Source organism: Delphinus delphis, chromosome 6 (assembly GCF_949987515.2).
Source record: "Delphinus delphis chromosome 6, mDelDel1.2, whole genome shotgun sequence".
NCBI classification, from domain to species: domain Eukaryota; kingdom Metazoa; phylum Chordata; class Mammalia; order Artiodactyla; family Delphinidae; genus Delphinus; species Delphinus delphis.
The window spans coordinates 57,109,366-57,128,223 of record NC_082688.1 but is presented as its reverse complement, the minus strand read 5'-3'; the positions used below and the strand labels follow the sequence as shown (position 1 = coordinate 57,128,223).

At 41.2% G+C, this 18,858-nt stretch overlaps 1 protein-coding gene across 5 annotated transcripts in view; it reads right to left on the bottom strand.

Annotated features, from left to right (window-relative positions):
* Positions 1-1,264: 1,264 nt before the first annotated feature.
* Positions 1,265-18,858, bottom strand: part of KDM4C (lysine demethylase 4C) — a 398,364-nt gene continuing 380,770 nt past the window's right edge. For all 5 annotated transcript variants that reach the window (XM_060014734.1, XM_060014733.1, XM_060014735.1 and 2 more), the window contains 3 exons: positions 16,606-16,725; positions 13,177-13,269; positions 1,265-2,341 (listed from right to left, as the gene is read on the bottom strand). In XM_060014734.1, the coding sequence (XP_059870717.1) occupies positions 2,165-2,341; positions 13,177-13,269; positions 16,606-16,725 (390 nt within the window). In that variant the 3' untranslated portion in view covers positions 1,265-2,164. The remainder of the gene's footprint in view (positions 2,342-13,176; positions 13,270-16,605; positions 16,726-18,858) is intronic.

The following is an 18,858-nucleotide window of genomic DNA, read 5'->3' as shown; positions in this document are numbered from 1 at the left end:
TAGGCCGTATACAGCTGTACTTGATTATAGGAACATTAGTTAAGTGAGACCATAAAAAACAGCTGTATTTGAAATCACATAGGACTCTGCACATTTTCTCCCTGTGGCAGCCAATCAGAAATCTTGCTGACAGGCAAACTTGTACAAAACAAATGATCCTATTTAGATTAATTCCTCTTAATGCCTTACACAGGCCTACTTTCCTGGCATATTGTGGAGACAGCAGGTCAGTTCCACTCAAAATGTGGAGATAGAAAAGGCAAACTTGATTACTTGATAAAATATATGACTATACTGGCAGAAAATGTGGAGTGCTTAGTCCTTGTAAAAATGTGGCTGATGGGCTCTTCCCCAGCTCAGAGTTCAGCCATGAGGCACTCTGGAAAATGAGCACTCAGCCAGCTAGCAGTCTGCAAAACCAAGTTTTAACTGTGGCTCTGTCACTACTGTTTCATCTTCACTCTCTACCCAGTAACATGATACATCCACACGTTTTGCCATAAAACTCTGAAATGCCCTCTAATGCCTAGCTCTGGGCTTTGGTCCACAGGATGTTAACCAACATCACAAACAGATCTAAAATTTGCTTATTTGGCTGCCCTCTCTGCCTCTGCCAGTGACCTGAGAACATACCTGGGCTAGCCCACTGAGTCCAGTGGGCTGATGGGGACACACGGAGCAGACGTGTGAGCTGGCCCAGGCTGAGGTCAGCACAGCTGCCTAGCCAAGCCCAGCCTAGATCAGCCAACCTGCAGACTCATGAGCAAAAGAAGTGCTTCTCATCACAGGACACAGATTTTGCAGTTGTTTGTTACGCAGCATAACTGTGGCCATAGTTAACTGAAGCATTACTACGTGACCTTGGGCAAGCCCTCTTCCTTCCTCTCCTCCATTGCTCATCTATAAAGTGATGGGAGGGATTGGAGGATCCGTACAGCCCCTTCTAATGAAGCTGAGGACCAAGAAACCTGGGATGAAAAGAGCTCCAGACTCCAAAGGCTCAGATTTGTTCCAGGCCTAAAGATAGAGCTGAGGAAAACACTTCATCAGGCACTGTGGGCAGGTAGAGGAGCTTTGTCCCCAGTGGTATAGTCATAAATGTCTCACAGTGTGTCCACAGTTATGGAAACAGTGAGAGAAGAAGTTCTGACAAACCTGGGCCCCAGAATGTCCACAGAGCCAGCTCTCCCAAAAAAACTTGTTTTCTATAGGTTTAAACCTAGACAAATAAGCAAGTTAGAAGACAGGATTGGAGAAAATGGAAATCTTTATTTTTAAACACTAGTACATTTCCAAGCTGTTTCAAAAAGGAAAAATCATATTACTTCAAAACTATGCATCAAAGCATATTTATTTTAAACTCTAATCTTACAAACACATAATGAAAGAAACATATATTTTATAAATATCTACTCAGAATATGTATTATGGAAAAAAAGTATTTAAAAATAACAGCCCCAGATCTCCCTCTTTAAATATATAAAATTCCCATACAATTCATAAGAATTCTTTCTCAAGAGCCAAAAACTTCACAAAGGCCAACAACTTAGTTCTCGTCAGACACAATCAAAAGTAAAACGGATATAAAAAAATGTAAAATTTCTGTACAAGGGAAATGCAGATAGCATATGGGTAAATCTCATTACCATCCATGCCATTTGTGTTTTAAAAATGTTTTATAAAAACTGCCATTTAAAACAAATAAGTGAGAGTCCTTCCCTGACTGTGGAAAATATATAAATTATCACCCTCCCACCTGGGAATGGTGGCTCCCACCTGCTAGGGTTGAGGAGAGAAGTCTCCATGTGGTTCCTGAATAGGGACTAAGTAAGCCACACATGGGGATCCACCTCCTCTCGCAGTGGCTTTTTTCGATGGGTGATTCATTATTATTCCCTTCTACTTAGAAAAATTCTTTGGGATCATAGGAGACAACTGCTCAGAAGTAAATGCAAGACTAGGAGACAACTTCAGATTGTGGTATCCGATTAATAATGTGTATTTCGTGGTTTTGGTGACCAAACTCTGGGAAGCCTAATTTTCCACTGTCAGAGACACAGCCCGTCACCTACCCCAGCAAAACACATGGCACAGCCCCAGGCTGTCCCTTCATCGTTCCTCTTCTGGCGCAAGTCATTCTGTTGCCTGCAGCAGTGTAGGTAGACTATTGCCTCTTCTGACACTTCTTCTGGAAAGAGCTCTTCAAAAACGTGCGGTAGACGGGGTCATCCACATATTCGTTCTTAAACCTGGAGCTCAGCACTCTCTGTCTCTTTTTCTCCCCTTGGATTATGTCCGTTCCATAAAATGTGTCTTCAAATCGCATATCAGAGGCTGTGGACTAAGAACAGCCAGTGTTACACTGCAGAAAGGCAGGCACTTGACAGCAAAAGAACGGACAAAGATCTGACTCAGTCAGCAGTGGGGAGGGTGCTGAGGCCCAGGGAGGAGGCCCCACGCAGGGGCCTTGGAGCCTCCCCACCTGCTTCCATTTAGCTCAGTTTTCTTCAGGATCTCCAACCCCCAGGGACCTTCCCCAACACGAGCAGGACTAAAGTCTTCTCATTTAAATCTCCCTCACTCTTCATGCCCCCTCTGGCTCCTGCCCAACCAGGTATGTGACAAAATTGTCCACAGTTATCTCTAATTCATCCCTATTCCTATTTACCTCTGGGCCTCTGTCCCCACCACTTCCCTGAAACTGTCCTTGCTCAAGTCCTAGTTCCTAGGACACTTCTCTCCCCTAAATTTATGTGACTACCTTGTCACCTAACTCTTGCATGAAGCTCTCTGTCATTCTGTAAGCCCTCCTCCTCCTCTGGCTGCTCACCGTGGATGTCTCAGTGGCTCCCCTTTCTTAACTATTTGCTCAACTCTGATGCCCCTCAGGCTTTGTGTGTGGCCTTTTCCTTGCCACATATGCTCCCTGGGCCTGCCTGCCCACACTCACAACTTCAATTTCAACATCAACCGCAAAGATGCTCACATCTCTCGCCCCAGTTCAGACCTCCACCTGTGCTCAGGCCTGCAAACATGTCCAACAACCCAGCAGGCATCTCAAAGTGTTTATACTGGAGGCACTAGTATAACTAGTCCAACCTAAAGTGAACTCAAATTCTTCCTTCTCCATCTCTGTCCTTTCTGTATTCAATGATCGGCAGCACCATCCCCATCAATTCTAGCTACACTGATCAGAAACCTGAAAGTTATAAACTTCCCCTTGTCCCTCCCCTGTGCAGGACCCCTCCTACATGTACCTTGAAGCCCTCCATCCTTTCTTCTTTAACCCTACTGACCCCATGGCCCTCACACTTCCTGTCCTAAACCACTGTAACAAATGCTGCACCCCAGTCTATTTTTCACAGAACCACTAGAAGAAAGCTCTCTAAAATCTCTGATTATATGACACCCTTGCTGAGAGTCTTTCAATAGCTCTACTGCCTTCAAGATGATGTCTACGTTTCCTAGGCTGGACATACATAATCAGGCATAATCTTACCCCTTGCTTGGATTAGACTGAATTATTTACAATTCCCGGCCACACCTTACTGGTTCATGCCCCTCCATCATTAGATGTATTGTGTCCTTTGCATAGAAAATATTCTATCCTCTCTGCCACTGACAAACGTGAGGTTCCTTCTTTTGGGTTCCTGTAACACTCTACATGTCAGTGCAGTAGAATGAGGGCAGTGGCAGAGATAAGGGGTAGGTAAGTGTCTCCCCACAGGGGGTGCCTTGAACCCTTTCACGGTGAGGATATTAGGGACTATGAACTGAATTTTATACATGTTCCCAACAGCAAGGAATGTGCCCTGACACAGTCACTGCTCAGTAAGTGATAGCTAGGCAGAGGAATGTGGGCTTTTTCTGTTATGCTCACGTAAAGCTCACTTTTTTTTTAATTTAACTTTTATTTTATATTGGAGTGTAGCTGATTTACAATGCTGTGTTAGTTTCATGCGTACAGCTGATTCAGTTATACGTATACATATAGTCATTCTTTTTCAGATACTTTTCCTATATAGGTTATTACAGAATACTGAGTAGAGTTCCCTGTGCTATACACAGTAGGTCCTTGTTATCTATTTTATATATAGTAATGTGTATATGTTAATCCCAAACTCCTAATTTATCCCCCCCCCCATTTCCCGTTTGGTAACCATACTTTTGTTTTCAAAGTCTGTGAGTCTGTTTGTTTTGTAAGTAAGTTCACTTGCACAATTTTTTTTTAGATTCCACATATAAGTGATATCATATGATATTTGTCTTCTCTCTGACTTAGTTCACTTAGTACGATAATCTCTAGGTCCATCCATGTTGCTGCAAATGGCATTATTTCATTCTTCTTATGGCTGAGTAACATTCCATTGTGTGTGTGTGTGTGTGTGTGTGTGTGTGTGTGTGTGTATACACCACATCTTCCTTATTCATTCCTCTGTCGAAGGACATTTAGGTTGCTTCCATGTCTTGGCTATTGTAAATAGTGTTGCAATGAATATTTGGGTGCATGTATCTTTTTGAATTATGGTTTTCTCCAGATATGTGCCCAGGAGTGGGATTGCTGGATCATATGGTAGTTCTATTTTTAGTTTTTTAAAGATCCTCCATACTGTATTCCATAGTGGCGGTATCAATTTACATTCCCACTAACAGTGCAAGAGGGTTCCCTTTCCTCCACACCCTCTCCAGCATTTGTTGTTTGGAGACTTTTTTTTTTTTTTTTGCTGTACGCGGGCCTCTCACTGTTGTGGCCTCTCGCGTTGTGAGCACAGGCTCCGGACGCACAGGCTCAGCAGCCATGGCTCACGGGCCCAGCCACTCCACGGCATGTGGAATCTTCCCAGACCGGGGCACAAACCTGTGTCCCCTGCATCAGCAGGTGGACTCTCAACCACTGCGCCACCAGGGAAGCCCTGGAGACTTTTTAATGATGGCAATTCTAACTGGTGTGAGGTGATACCTCCTGGTATTTTGATTTGCATTTCTCTAATAATTAGTGATGTTCAGCAGCTTTTCATATGCCTCTTGGCCATCTATATGTCTTCCTTGGAGAAACATCTATTTAGGTCTTCTGCCCATTTTTTGATTGGGTTGTCTGTATTTTTTAATATTGAGCTGCATGAGCTATTTATATATTTTGGAGATTAATCCTTTGTCTGTTGATTCGTTTGCAAATATTTTCTCCCATTCTGTGGGCTGTCTTTTCATTTTTTTTTTTATGATTTCATTTGCTGTGCAAAGCTTTTAAGTTTAATTAGGTCCCATTTGTTTACTTTGTTTTTATTGTCATTACTCTAGGAGGTGGATTAAAAAAGATCTTGGTGCGATTTGTGTCAAAGAGTGTTCTCTTTATGTTTTCCTCTAAGAGTTTTATAGTATCGGGCCTTACATTTAGATCTTTAATCCATTTTGAGTTTATTTTTGTGTATGGTGTTAGAGAATATTCTAATTTCATTCTTTTACATGTAGCTGTCCAGTTTTCCAGCACCACTTACTGAAGAGACTGTCTTTCCTCCGTTGTATATTCTTGCCACTTTTGTCACAGACTAGGTGACCATAGGTGTGTCGGTTTATCTGTGGACTTTCTATCCTGTTCCATTGATCTATGTTTCTGTTTTTGTGCCAGTACCATACTCTTTTGATGACTGTAGCTTTGTAGTATAGTCTGAAGTCAGGGAGCCTGATTCCTCCAGCTCTTTTTCTTCCTCAGGATTGCTTTGGCTATTTGGGGTCTTTTGTGTTTCCATACAAATTGTAAACTTTTTAATTTGAATTTTGTGAAATATCCCCTTGGTAATTTCATAGGGATTGCGTTGAATCTGTAGATTGCTGTGGGTAGTATAGTCATTTTGGCAATATTGATTCTTCCAATCTAAGAACATGGTATCAATATATCTTTCCATCTGTTTGTGTCATCTTCAGTTTCTTTCATCAACATCCTAATAATAGTTTTCAGAGTACAGGTCTTTTGCCTCCTTAGGTAGGTTTATTCCTAGGTATTTTATTCTTTTTTGATGTGATGGTAAATGGGATTGTTTCCTTAATTTCTCTTTCAGATATTTTGTTGTTACTGTATAGGAATGCAAGAGATTTCTGTGTATTAATTTTGGATTCTGCCACTTTACCAAATTCACTGATGGCAGCATCTTTAGGATTCTCTATGTATAGTATCATGTCATCTGCAAACTGTGACAGTTTTACTTCTTTTCCAATTTGGATTCTTTTTATTTCTTTTTCTTCTCTGATGGCCCTGCTAGGACTTCCAAAACTATGCTGAATAAAAGTGGTGAGAGTGGATATCCTTGCCTTGTTCCTGATCTTAGAGGACATGCTTTCAGCTTTTCACTGTTGAGAATGATGCTAGCTGTGGGTTTGTCATATATGGCCTTTATTATGTTGAGGTAGGTTTCCTCTATGCCCACTTTATGGAGATTTTTTATCATAAATGGATGTTGAATTTTGCTGAAAGCTTTTCCTGTATCTATTGAGATAATCATATGGTTTTTATTCTTCAGTTTGTTGACGTGCTGTATCACACTTATTGATTTGCAAATATTGAAGAATCCTTGCATCACTGGAATAAATCCCACTTGATCTTGGATTCGGTTGGCTAGTATTTTGTTCATGATTTTTGCATCTGTGTTCATCAGTGATATTGGCCTGTAATTTTCTTTTTTTGCGGTATCTTTGGTTTTGGTATCAGGGTGATGGCGACCTCACAGAATGAGATTGGGAGTTTTCCTTCCTCTGCAATTTTTTTGGAATGGTTTCAGAGGATAGGTGTTAACTCTTCTCTAAATGTTTGATAGAGTTCATCTGTGAAACCATCTGGTCCTGGACTTTTGTTTGTTAAAAGTCTTAAAATCACAGTTTCAATTTCAGCGATTGGTCTGTTTATATTTTCTATTTTTTCCTGGTTCAGTCTTGGAAGGTTGTACCTTTCTAAAAACTTGTCCATTTCTTCTAGGTTGTCCATTTTATTGGCATATAGTTGTTTGTAGTAGTCTCTTATGATCCTTTGTATTTCTGTGGTGTCAGTTGTAACTTCTCCTTTTTCATTTCTGATTTTATTGATTTGAGCCCTCTCCCTTTTTTTCTTGATGAGTCTGGCTAAAGGTTTATCAATTTTGTTTATCATCTCAAAGAACCAGCTTTTAGTTTCATTGATTTTTGTTGTTGTCTTCTTCATCTCTATCTCATTTATTTCTGCTCTGATCTTTATGATTTCTTTCCTTCTACTAACTTTGGGTTTTGTTTGTCCTTCTTTCTCTAGGTGCTTTAGCTGTAAGGTTAGGTTGTTGTTAGGTTTGAGATTTTTCTTGTTTCCTGAGGTAAGACTGTATTGCCATAAACTTCTCTTTTAGAACTGCTTTTGCTGTGTCCCATAGGTTTTGGATTGTCATCTGTTTGTTATCATGTGTCTCTAGGTATTTTTTGATTTCCTCTTTGATTTCTTCAGTGATCCACTGGTTGTTTAGTAACATATTGTTTAGGCTCCACGTGTTTGTGTTTTTTGCAGTCTTTTTTATGTGACTGATTTCTAATATCATAGTCTTGTGGTCAGAAAAGAGGCTTGATATGATTTCAATTTTCTTAAATTTACTGAGGCTTGCTTTGTGACCCAGCATGTGATCCATCCTGGAGAATGTTCTATGTGCACTTGAGAAGAATGTGTATTCTGCTGCTTTCAGGTGGAATGTCCTATAAATATCAATTAAGTTCATATGGTCTAATGTGTCATTTAAGGCCTGTGTTTCCTTATTGATTTTCTGTCTGGATAATCTGTCCATTGATGTAAGCAGGGTGTTAAAGTTCCCCACTATTATTGTGTTACTGTCGATTTCCCCTTTTATGGCTGTTAGAATTTGCCTTATATATTGACGTGCTCCTATGTTGAGTGCATATATATTTACAGTGTTCTATCTTCTTTTTGGATTGATCCCTTGATCATTATGTAGTGTCCTTCTTTGTCTCTTGTAACAGCCTTTATTTTAAAGTTTATTTTGTCTGATATGAGTATTGCTACTCCAGGTTTCTTTTAATTTCCATTTGCATGGAATATCTTTTTCCATCCCCTCACTTTCAGTCTGTATGTGTCCCTAGATCTGAAGTGGGATCTTATAGACAGCATATATGCAGGTCTTGTTTTTGTATCCATTCAGCCAGTCTATGTCTTTTGGTTGGAGCATTTAATTCATTTACATTTAAGGTAATTATTGATATATATGTTCTTATTGCCATTTTGTAAATTGTTTGGGATTTGATTTTGCAAGTCTTTTTTCTTCCCTTCCTCTTTTGTTCCCTTCTCATGGGATTTGATTATCTTTAGTGTTGTATTTGGATTGCTTTTTTCTTTTTTGTGTTTTTGTCTATCTGTCATAGAGTTTTGGTTTGCAGATCACGTGAGGTTTTGATATAGCAGTCTATATATATACAAGACTGTCTTAAGTTGCTGGTCTCTTAATTTCAAATGCATTTCCAATATCCTGCATTTGTACTATCCTCTGCTCATGACTGCTGGTTTTGATATCATATTTGTGTGTGTGCGGATGATTTCCCACCTTTATTGTATGTTTGCCTTTACCAGTGAGCTTTCCCATTCATAATGTTCTTGTTTCTAGTTATGGTCTTTTCTTTTCTGCCTAGAGAAGTTCCTTTAGCATTTATCGTAAAGCTGGTTGTGGTGCTGAATTCTCTTAGCTTTTGCTTATCTGTAAAGCTTTTGATTTCTTCATGAGAGCTTTGCTGGGCAGAGTATTCTTGGTTATAGGTTTTTTCCTTTCATCACTTTAAATATATCATGCCACTCCCTTCTGGCCTGCAGAGTTTCTGCTGAGAAATCAGCTGATAACCTTATGGGATTCCCTTGTATTTTATTTGTTGCTTTTCTCTTGTTGCTTTTAATATTTTCTCTTTGTCTTTAATTTTTGTCAGTTTGATTAATATATGTCTTGGTGTGTTCCTCCTTGGGTTTATCCTTTATGGGAGTCTGCATTTCCTTGGACTTGGGTGACTGTTTCTTTTCTCATATTAGGGAAGTTTTCAGCTATTATCTCTTCAAATATTTTAGGTCCTTTCTTCAGGTCCTCTTCAGGTCCTTTCTCTCTTCTCCTTCTGCGACCCCTATAATGCGAATGTTGGTGCATTTAATGTCCCAGAGGTTTCTGAGACTGTCCTCCTTTCTTTTCATTCTTTTTTTCTTTATTCTGTTCTGCCGTAGTGATTTCCACTACTCTTTCTTCCAGCTCACTTATTAGTTCTTCTGCCTCATTTATTCTGCTATTGTTTCCTTCTAGTGTATTTTTCACTTTGGTTATTGTATTGTTCATCTCTGTTCTTTAAATCTTCTAGGTCTTTGTTAAATATTTCTTGTATCTTCTCAGTCTGTGCCTTCATTCTTTTTCCAACATCTTGGATCATCGTTACTATCATTACTGTGTATTCTTTTTCATGTAGATTTGCCTATCTCTACTTTACTTAGTTGCTCTTCTGGGTTTTTATCTTGTTCCTTCTTCTGGAACACATTTCTCAACTGTCTCATTTAGTCTAGCTTTCTGTGTTTGTGGTCTCCTTTCTGCAGGCTGCATGATTGTAGTTCCTCTTCCTTCTTGTGTCTGTCTCCTGGTGGGTGAGCTTGGTCTAGGGGCTTGTGCAGGATTCCTGGTGGGTGGAGCTGGGTCTTGTCCCTCTGGTGGACAGGGCCATGTCAAGGGGTGTGTTTACAGGTGGCTGTGAGGTCAGTACAAGTTTAGGCAGCCTGTTTGCTGATGGGTGAGGCTGTGTTCCCCCGTTGCTGGTTGTTTGGCCTGAGGCGTCTCAGCACTGGAGCCTGCAGACTATTGGGTGGGGCCAGGCCTTAGTGCCAAAAATGCAACCTCCAAGAGAACCCACACTGATCAGTATTCCCTGGGGCCTCCGCCACCAGAGTCCTTGCCCCCACAGTGAGCCATAGCCAACACCTTCCTCTCCAGGAGACCCTCCAAGACCCTCAGGTAGGTCTAGCCCAGGCTCCTGTGGAGTCATTGCTTTGTGCTGGGTTCCAGTGCACGTTGTGCATGTCCTCCAAGAGTGAAATCTCTGTTTCCCCCTGTCTTGCGGAACTTCTGCACTCAAGCCCCACTGGCCTTCAAAGCTCAATGCCCTGGGGGCTCTTCCTCCCAATGCCAGACCTTCAGGCTGAGGAGCATGACGTGAGGCTCAGAACTCTCACTCCATCTCATTGTGGCTTCCTCTTTGTCTTTGTATGTAAAATATCTTTTTTGGTAGGTTCCAGTCTTTTTTGTCGATGGTTGTTCACCAGTTAATTGTGATTTTGGTGTTTTCGTGGGAGGAAGTGAGCTGCAGTCCTTCTACTCTGCCATGTTGTCAGAATCGAGGGGCTGCTTTTAGTTTGGATACTTCCTGCTGTTTCCTCAGTGTGTGCTGGCTGTTATCCCCTTGATATGGGGTGGGCAGGTGTGGTGACCCGTGCTCACTCCTGGTACCCTGGGGTAGTGATCAGCGCCAGCTTGTGCGTCTCCCAGCAGTGGCCTGCGTGCCTGCAAGATGGCAGGGCCAGCGATTGGCACCTGCTCATGGGTCTCTTAGTGGCGGCAGCAGCCCATGCCCACCTCTGGAGCTCACGATGACAGTGGTGGCTCGTGCCTGCCCCCAGAACTCATGTAGGTGGTGTCCTGTTGTCTGAGAGTGCATGCAGGGAAAGGAACTCCTAGGGCAAGTCCTGCCCCTCTCCTCTGCATCCCCCAACAATGGCGCCTTGCCTCTCTGGCAGACCCAGGCTTCTTCTGAGTGCATCCTCAGCCTTGCCACACTCCAGCCTCTTCAGGCTGTCTCCATGCAGCCAGCGCTGGTCCTCTCCGAGTCTGACCTCCAAAGCCCAAGCTTTAGCACCCAGCCCCTGCCTGCCCTGGCAGATGAGCACCTCAGCCTGGGGAGTTCAGGGCAGCACTACCAACCACCTGTGTAGGTCACTCTCTGTTTTGCCTTCCTCAAACTGGTTGCTGAGCTCTCCTCAGTGGCTCCAAAGCTCCCCCTCCATCCAGGCTGATCTCCCCACCAGTGAGGGGACTTCCCAGGGCGAGGGAACCTTTCCTCCTTCATCGCTCCCTCCCTGGGGCACATGTCCCATCTCAATTCCTCTTTTTTTTTCCTTTTGTCCTGCCTGGTTTACGTGGAGGTTTTTCAGAAATCTGAGGTTTTCTGCCAGTGTTCAGTAGATGTTCTGTGTGAATTGTTCCACTTGTAGATGTGTTTTTGATATATTTGTGGGAGGAGGTGAGCTCTAAGTCCTATTTCTCCACCATTTTGATTCCTCTCGCCAGGTAAAGCTTACTTTAAAGTACTATTCTTCCTTCCTAATTTCCTATTTTGCCCCTCGAACGTGTTCCCAACTGGTTTTTACTGAGATGACACCAACTGTGTCATCTGCTGGAGCGGCAGTCACCTCCAGCATCTTGAAAAGGAAAGTTTTTCTCAAGAGATTTCAAGACCTAGAACACTGACAAATTATCCAGGTTTTTAGCTCTTTGTTAAGGTTTAATAGATGTCTTTACTATAGGAATATTTTCTTCTCCCTTTCCCTGCTGTTTATTATCTGGGGGTTAATCTGTTTTCAGGTGTCTGGGTCCCCTACTTGCCACATTTCCTCACTGGGTGGGCAGCAGTGCTGTTACTATCACTCTTCTCTTGACTGTTTCACTTTGAATGGCCTTCCCCTCAAGGATGCAGCTGAGAAGGAAAAGTCAGTTTACACCTGATGCACTTAACCCTGTTCTCAGGATCCCACCTGACTGACAGGAGAGGAGCTGAATATACAACTGAACATTTAAGGAAACCCATGTTCTTCCAAAGTAATCTAGAGTCGCTCTATCACTGCATAAAAGTATATCATTAGCATGCAATGAAAACTAAGGATGTCATTTATTCAGAAAAAAATTTTCATTTTAGTCAGAAAAATCCCCTCATTCAAATTTCCTAGTTTAGGACTTATCATTTCACAGATGCACTAGATGCAATTCTAAATGAGTAAAACTGACTTCATTTCAGGGTCCAGTAAATATTTTATGATACAATAATGAAAACTAAGTTATTATGAATTATATTTTTTAACAACTTCAGTTTTGACTATTTGTCCATGTTTATTTGTCTTTTAATGGTATGTACAGGGCTTGAAACTAATAACGTTTTCTTTTGTAAAAAAAAAAAACTGCTTTAGCATTTCCACAACTAGTATTTGGGCTTTGTTTATTCCTTTTGTTATAAAAGTGAGAGTTTAGTTTAATTATAAATTGACACAAACATTAATGAGCTTCTGAGAGGGAAGTTAATACAGATGACCTTGAACAACATGGGTCTGAACTATATATGGGTCCACTTAATACACGGATTTTTTTCAATCATAAACATTATGGTACTACACGATCTGAGTGATTGAATCCATAGATGTGAAACTGTGGGCAGGAAGGGTCTGACTATATAAGTTATATATGACTGTGTGGAGGGTCAGCACTCCAACCCCCCACATTGTTAAAGGGTGAACTGTATATGATAAGGCTATAGGAAACTAGATGTTCGCTATGCTGAGTCCCCTTTAATCTCCTACTGAAAGCTTTCTCTTTTTTTTTTTTGCGGTACGTGGGCCTCTCACTGTCGTGGCCTCTCCTGTTGTGGAGCACAGGCTCCGGACGCACAGGCTCAGCGGCCATGGCTCACGGTCCCAGCCGCTCCGCGGCATGTGGGATCTTCCCGGCCCGGGGCACGAACCCGTGTCCCCTGCATCGGCAGGCAGACCCTCAACCACTGCACCACCAGGGAAGCCCTGAAAGCTTTCTTTTAACGTTGCTTCCACTAAGAAGATTGTAAATGTCTTGATGGTATCTTTATGTTCCCAGTTAGCTTGCATAGGACACATATTCAATAACTTTCTGTATGCCAATAGATGTTAACACAAAGAAGCATCATTTGACCTCATTAGAAAGAAAGATGGGGAACTTGCACCGGTTTCCCTGGACAAATTTGAGCTTTGGATTAAACAATTTCAATAAGGGAAAAGTTGCATTGGCTTTCTTCAAAATCAATCCAAAAGCCTCAGTATGTTTCCTGCTGGGCTTGGGAAACAGTGAGAGAGGAGGAGAGATTCACATGGCAGATCCCTCAGAGGGATTATCCAGTACTTACAAAACGAGCTTTCACTCTCTTGGGTAACTCTTCATCTAAAGTGTAGATGTCCTCTCTCTTCATTGCTATCTGGGATCCATCTTCAAATTCAACCTAATGAAAAATAAGACATCGAGCATGATCTATTTAAAAAAGAAGCAAGCATTCACCATTTTCTTCAGCGTTCCAGTTAGCTACATAAAAAAGAAAAGAGGATTCAGGCAGAGCCAACAAGGGAACTAGCCAACAGGCAAGGAAGGAAGCAAAGCTCTTCCCTTATCAAACTAAGAACAAAGTATGTTTTCAAACAGGCCAAAATTCTTGAAAATGAGTGTTTTGCAATATGTGATATGAAAACTTTATCCCCCCAAAGCAAAAACAAAGAAAAGTAACTGCTGCTCAAATGATTTCTCAGAACATGAGATTGTGGCCAATTTAGCATTAAGACGGGTGGGGCCTGTAAGTACTGATTGTTTCTTTAAGAGGCTCTGACAATATAAGAGGGAGGACTGTTTCTCTTTGAGAAAGAAGTAATGATACATTTACTCTTGTATAATAATCCTCCCAGATAAAATAATTTCTCAAGTTCTTACGGAGCTTTAACTTTCAAAACTCACTTTTGTTAAATTCAAACAAATGGCCAGGAAGAGCTCAGGTTCTCCTTAACCTCACGTGTCAGCCACCTCAATTTGTGAAAATACATTATCATCTAAATGAAAATGTTTAAAACTTTTAAAACTTTGTTTTCAAGCTAATCAAATGGCAGCAAGTAATTTCATTATCCAGTTTTTTCAATATTTTAGGATATTTTGTTAGAGAAAAAGTGACACTGAATAACAAATATAGAGCATCTGGGGGAAATTCATCAAAGGCCCTACTCAAAGTGATCTTGGTTTAGGCTCAACCCCACATGAACTCTTCCAGAAGAAAACAACAAAAGGGATGCAATCAGGGTAGAATATCTAATATGTCCTAACTCTGACCACTTATGGTATTCTTGAAATCCCTAACTCGTCTGTCTGAATTCTTTACTTTTAAGAAATAAGTATATGCTTGCAATTCTAGTTAAAAGATAAGTTAAACCATGTAGCTGTGCTATTCATGTTAATTTTAAAAAATCTGCTGAAGTTTAAAAAATACTAAAGATAAAATATATAATTAAACTTCGTATTTATTATCCATGTACTGCTCACGTTTGACTAAGCTCAAACACGGGGCAGAATTAGGTCTCGGTCACAGGAGACTTCTCGCTGCTACTTTCTGGAACGCTGAGATTGGGAAGGTTTTTCTTCCTGGCCTTGTTTCAGCAAAATGGTTTCTGTAACATTTAATTAGGCCAAGGTGTCATTGCAATTTATACAGTTCGATAGCATAGCTAGAACTACCTGTGCCTACCTTTCTTCTGTTTTAGATCATTTGAAAATTCTAAAAGAGAAAAAGGCAATTTTGAAACTAAGAGGGAGTATGGTATGCTGACCAACCATCCCAGTTTGTCCAGGACTGAAGGGGTCTCCCAGGATGCAAGACTTTCAGTGCTAAAGTCAAGGACAGTCCCTCGCAAGCTGGGATAGTTGTTCACCCGACTTGGGACAGAGCCAAGAGTAAATTCTGGCCCTTCCCTTTACCAGCTGTGTGCTCTTGAACAAATTATCACATTCACCGAGCCTTTTTTCCCTCCTTTGTAAAGTAGGAGTCAAAAACATCTATGCTGCAGGGCTACTGTGAGGGCCCCCAAAATGCACATACTTAGGATACTTAGCACTGCGCAGTAGGTATTTAGTTCCATTTTTATAAATATCTTTGCTTATTCAGTGGTGAGGCTGAATAGACACAAAACACAAAATGATCTCAAAAGGCCAGTTGGTTTAATGAGGAATTTTAAACTACTTCCTTGAGAGACAGTTTTAATATTAGTCTTAACTTTTTCGTTGAGTCTGTAAATATGCTCACAGTTCTATGTTGATAGGCCATGATAAATTCAGCTGAAGTTAGCACACTGATTGATTACTAATTAGCCTGAATTTCAACATGTCTTCATTATGATACTTTCCATGTAGCTAATAGCTTTGCTTCATGTAAGATGCTTCACTTTTGCATTTATTGTTTAATTAAATGTAATTATTTTCTTTTGAATGATGTAGTGAACGCTTCTTTTCTAGGAATCTCCAGTATTACCAGCCTGTCTTGTGATTCTTGCCAAATTTTGGACATTCTGATACAAAAATGCTGCAGCACTTACCCTGCTGTAAATGACCTGAATCTGCAACTTAACACTTTGTCACCAATACAAAGGGGAAATGGCCTTCTCTCTCTCTCTCTCTCTCACACACTCTCTCACACACACACACACACACACACACACACACACACACACACACACACACACACACACAGGATATGTACATCCTCCCCTCCCCACCCTGGTGGCTTTTTCTACACCTTAAAAAATGTTCTCCCCTAAGTTGTCCAAACTTCTTTGAACACTTTTAATTACATTGTGCTCCAGTTTTTAGTGCAGTGTCTTTTAATGTACTCTTCCATTTAAGCCCTAGCCCTTTATCAGTCTTTGAACAATTTCTCTGAGGAAACTGGAGGTCTTATCATTCTCAAGCTGTTTTTAACTTCACAGGCCTGAACCTTCTTGCTTTTTCTCCTTTTACTTCAATCTTCCTGTTTTTACACTACTGCTTAGCTTTAGAATGTTGATTTCTGCCATCGTGTTACTAAAAGTACTATAATTTATTGGTTCTAATAAATTTGTTCCTTTTTAAAGTCTTTCTGAAGGAATATAAAATGCACATGCGCCATCCATGTTGTTTTCCTTATTAGAGCTTAACTCATCCTCATTTCTAATAATAGGGATACAATTCATTTTTAAATTGTATATATATTCTTTAATAATATGTAGAGTTGTTCAGTGAACAGAATGCCAAAATGATAGCTGCACTTTTCATTAAATGAGTGCTCCTTTACGCTCGGGTGCACAGATGGCCACACCTGTGCCGATGCACCATTGGCCTAGGTTTGCTGAAACGCCCGACGGGGATGATGTCTCTCGGGGAAAAGCCACCCATTCAGGGGCTGCTGGATGATGAACAGCCATCACTGATTTGGCTTACAGTTAGATAATCCAGCCAGTTAGTCTCTCCCCGTATAACAGAAACGCAAGAAAGCAGCCCACCATCCAGCTGGTTATCTTTTTGACCTAACTAACTATATATTCCTTACAATTAACCTATTCATCAGATGTTACTAGAGTTTCCCAGTATCGAACTTGGTAATAAAAGTCTAATATCTCGGTCATCAAACATCGAATTTTTGCCTTTTTTATAAAACAAGAGGTGTTCCAAATTCATGTGGCTTCTTGGTCAGCAGTACACTGGCTATACCGTCTGCCCTCTGGCTTCTCCTGTCCATCTCAGCAAGCATCGCACCCAGGGCGGCACTCACCTGGTACATGTGGGCAACATTTGATCCGAGATATTTTGCCCCGTAGAGTTTGCCATCAGGCCACTTGACTTGAACGACTTCTCCCTCGGCAGGAGGGCCTAGCCTCACACAGTCTCGGCTCTGCATAATAAACAGAAGTTAGGCTTTTCAAGGCAAATGTCTAAGCGACTGCATTTAGAACGTAGCAAATGAGCAACTCCTGGCAATTAAAAGGAGTTACTGCCTCTGTGTTTTATGGATTATGATCTTGCATGGGTGTTCAGGGGAAGAGCTATAAGGCAAAGGAGTACTTAAAGATTCAGCCTACATCATAAAGTTACAAAGGAACCACCATAATCCAAGAAGGAAAAAACAGCATTTACATTTGCTATTTGACAAAGAATTGTTCAGAGGGTAAGTAAAATGTGCATAGAAACTGCTCTAGCTGAGAAATAGACTGGCTAATGATTTATAACACCTGACATGTATACAGCATTTTGCAGCTAACAGAAGGCTTCGACATACATCTCGTCTGATCCTCACAATCGTTCCATGAGGTAGGCAGAGACTACTAATTACCCTCATTTTACTGACAAGGAAACTGAGCCTCTGAGGAGGCTCCTTTCAGTTGTCAGGATCTCTGGAGAAGTGAAGCGGTGTAAGAGACAAAGAACTGAGGACGCCCAGGTGGACCTGGGGGCAGGAGAGAAGCAGACTGTCATCAGAGCTGGCAGGCCCGGACGAAGCAGCAAGGGAGAAATGCAGGAGCCTCCAGAGTGCGGCAGGGGAGGCTGTAAGGCCCGGGTCCTGCTCAGCAGGCCTCTTCTGAAGACCCCTGGACCTTCCCCTAAAGGCCTGGTTCTGCCTGCACCTCCCATCCACTGAGTAGTCCACCTCATTCCACAGGTGATCCTGGCGGTGCCACAAGCACTCTTCTCACCTCACTTCTTCCACTCAGCACTGCCTCCTCAGGCAGCAACTCAGAACAAATTTCCCACTAGCTCATCCTGGGAAGGTGCTTTCTAGAGGGGGAGGGGTACAGATATACTTTGCAAACTTAAGTTTGTATGTATTGAGAATGACACAATAAAATTTGAATACAAAGGAATTAAATACTTGACTACTTTGATAAATTTTTTGCACATTTAGCAATTCATGTTTTGCTAATCCTGGTATTTTACTGATGAGGCCAATCTGACTGATTGAAATGCACACTTTCAGTTAAGCTTTAAATACAGACTGGGCAGGGTGCTGTGGTTTAAAGGAGAGGCACACACAGGAAATATTTTTAGTTGTTTATGGTTAGAAATCCACCATGTATTACTTTTCATTATTAACAGAAATTTTGCATCATAAAGGAGTGGGCCTTTTACTGTTGGGTTCAGAGTATACCTGAGAGGTTCATCTTTCTCACAGCAGACTATGCCTCCATTTAAAGCTATGGGCAAAGAAAAATAAGTGTGTGCTCAGAGGCTCTGCAGAGTTGACAGTCTGCATCTAACTTAGTCAAATGAAAATGTTTCTTCTTGGCCTTCATAATATTTGATCTCAGGCTACACAGAACTGAAAGAGTAGGATGAAGAACTGTATTCTACATATGCCCCTGGAGTTATCATCTCACTTTTCATTTCCCTTCCCTTCCAAAGATGTACATGGTACTAAGAAGATTGGAAGGTGTAGCTTCTAAATAGATGCTGTCTCCTAGGACAGGAAGCTACATCAGCTCAGGGATAACTCTGAGCTAAAACCCAGATGGTTTGGTGATGGGGGCAAGGAGAGAACAAGAGTAAGTTTCTTCCTTCTCCTAAAGTTTTATTCCATGTGGAGGAAGCTCCATTAAGGTAATACTCCTAGCTTTTCTTTTTTTTCCCCACTCCCTCATTCATTCACTTTTTTTTTTTTAACTTTCATTGGAGGATACTCGATTTACAATGTTCTGTTAGTTTCAGGTGTACAACAAAGTGAATCAGTTACACATATACATATACCCACTCTTTTATAGATTCTTTTCCCATATAGGCCATTACTGAGTACTGAGTAGACTTCCCTGTGCTATAGAGTAGGTTCTTATTAGTTATCTACTACTATACTTTATATATAGTAGTGTGCATGTTGTCAATGCCAGTCTCCCAATTTATCCCTCCCCTGCCAAAGCAATCTACAGTTTCAACACAATCCCTATCAAATTTCCAATGGCATTTTACACAGAATTACAACAAAAAATTTTACAGTTTGTCTGGAAACACAAAAGACCACGAATAGCAAAAGCAATCT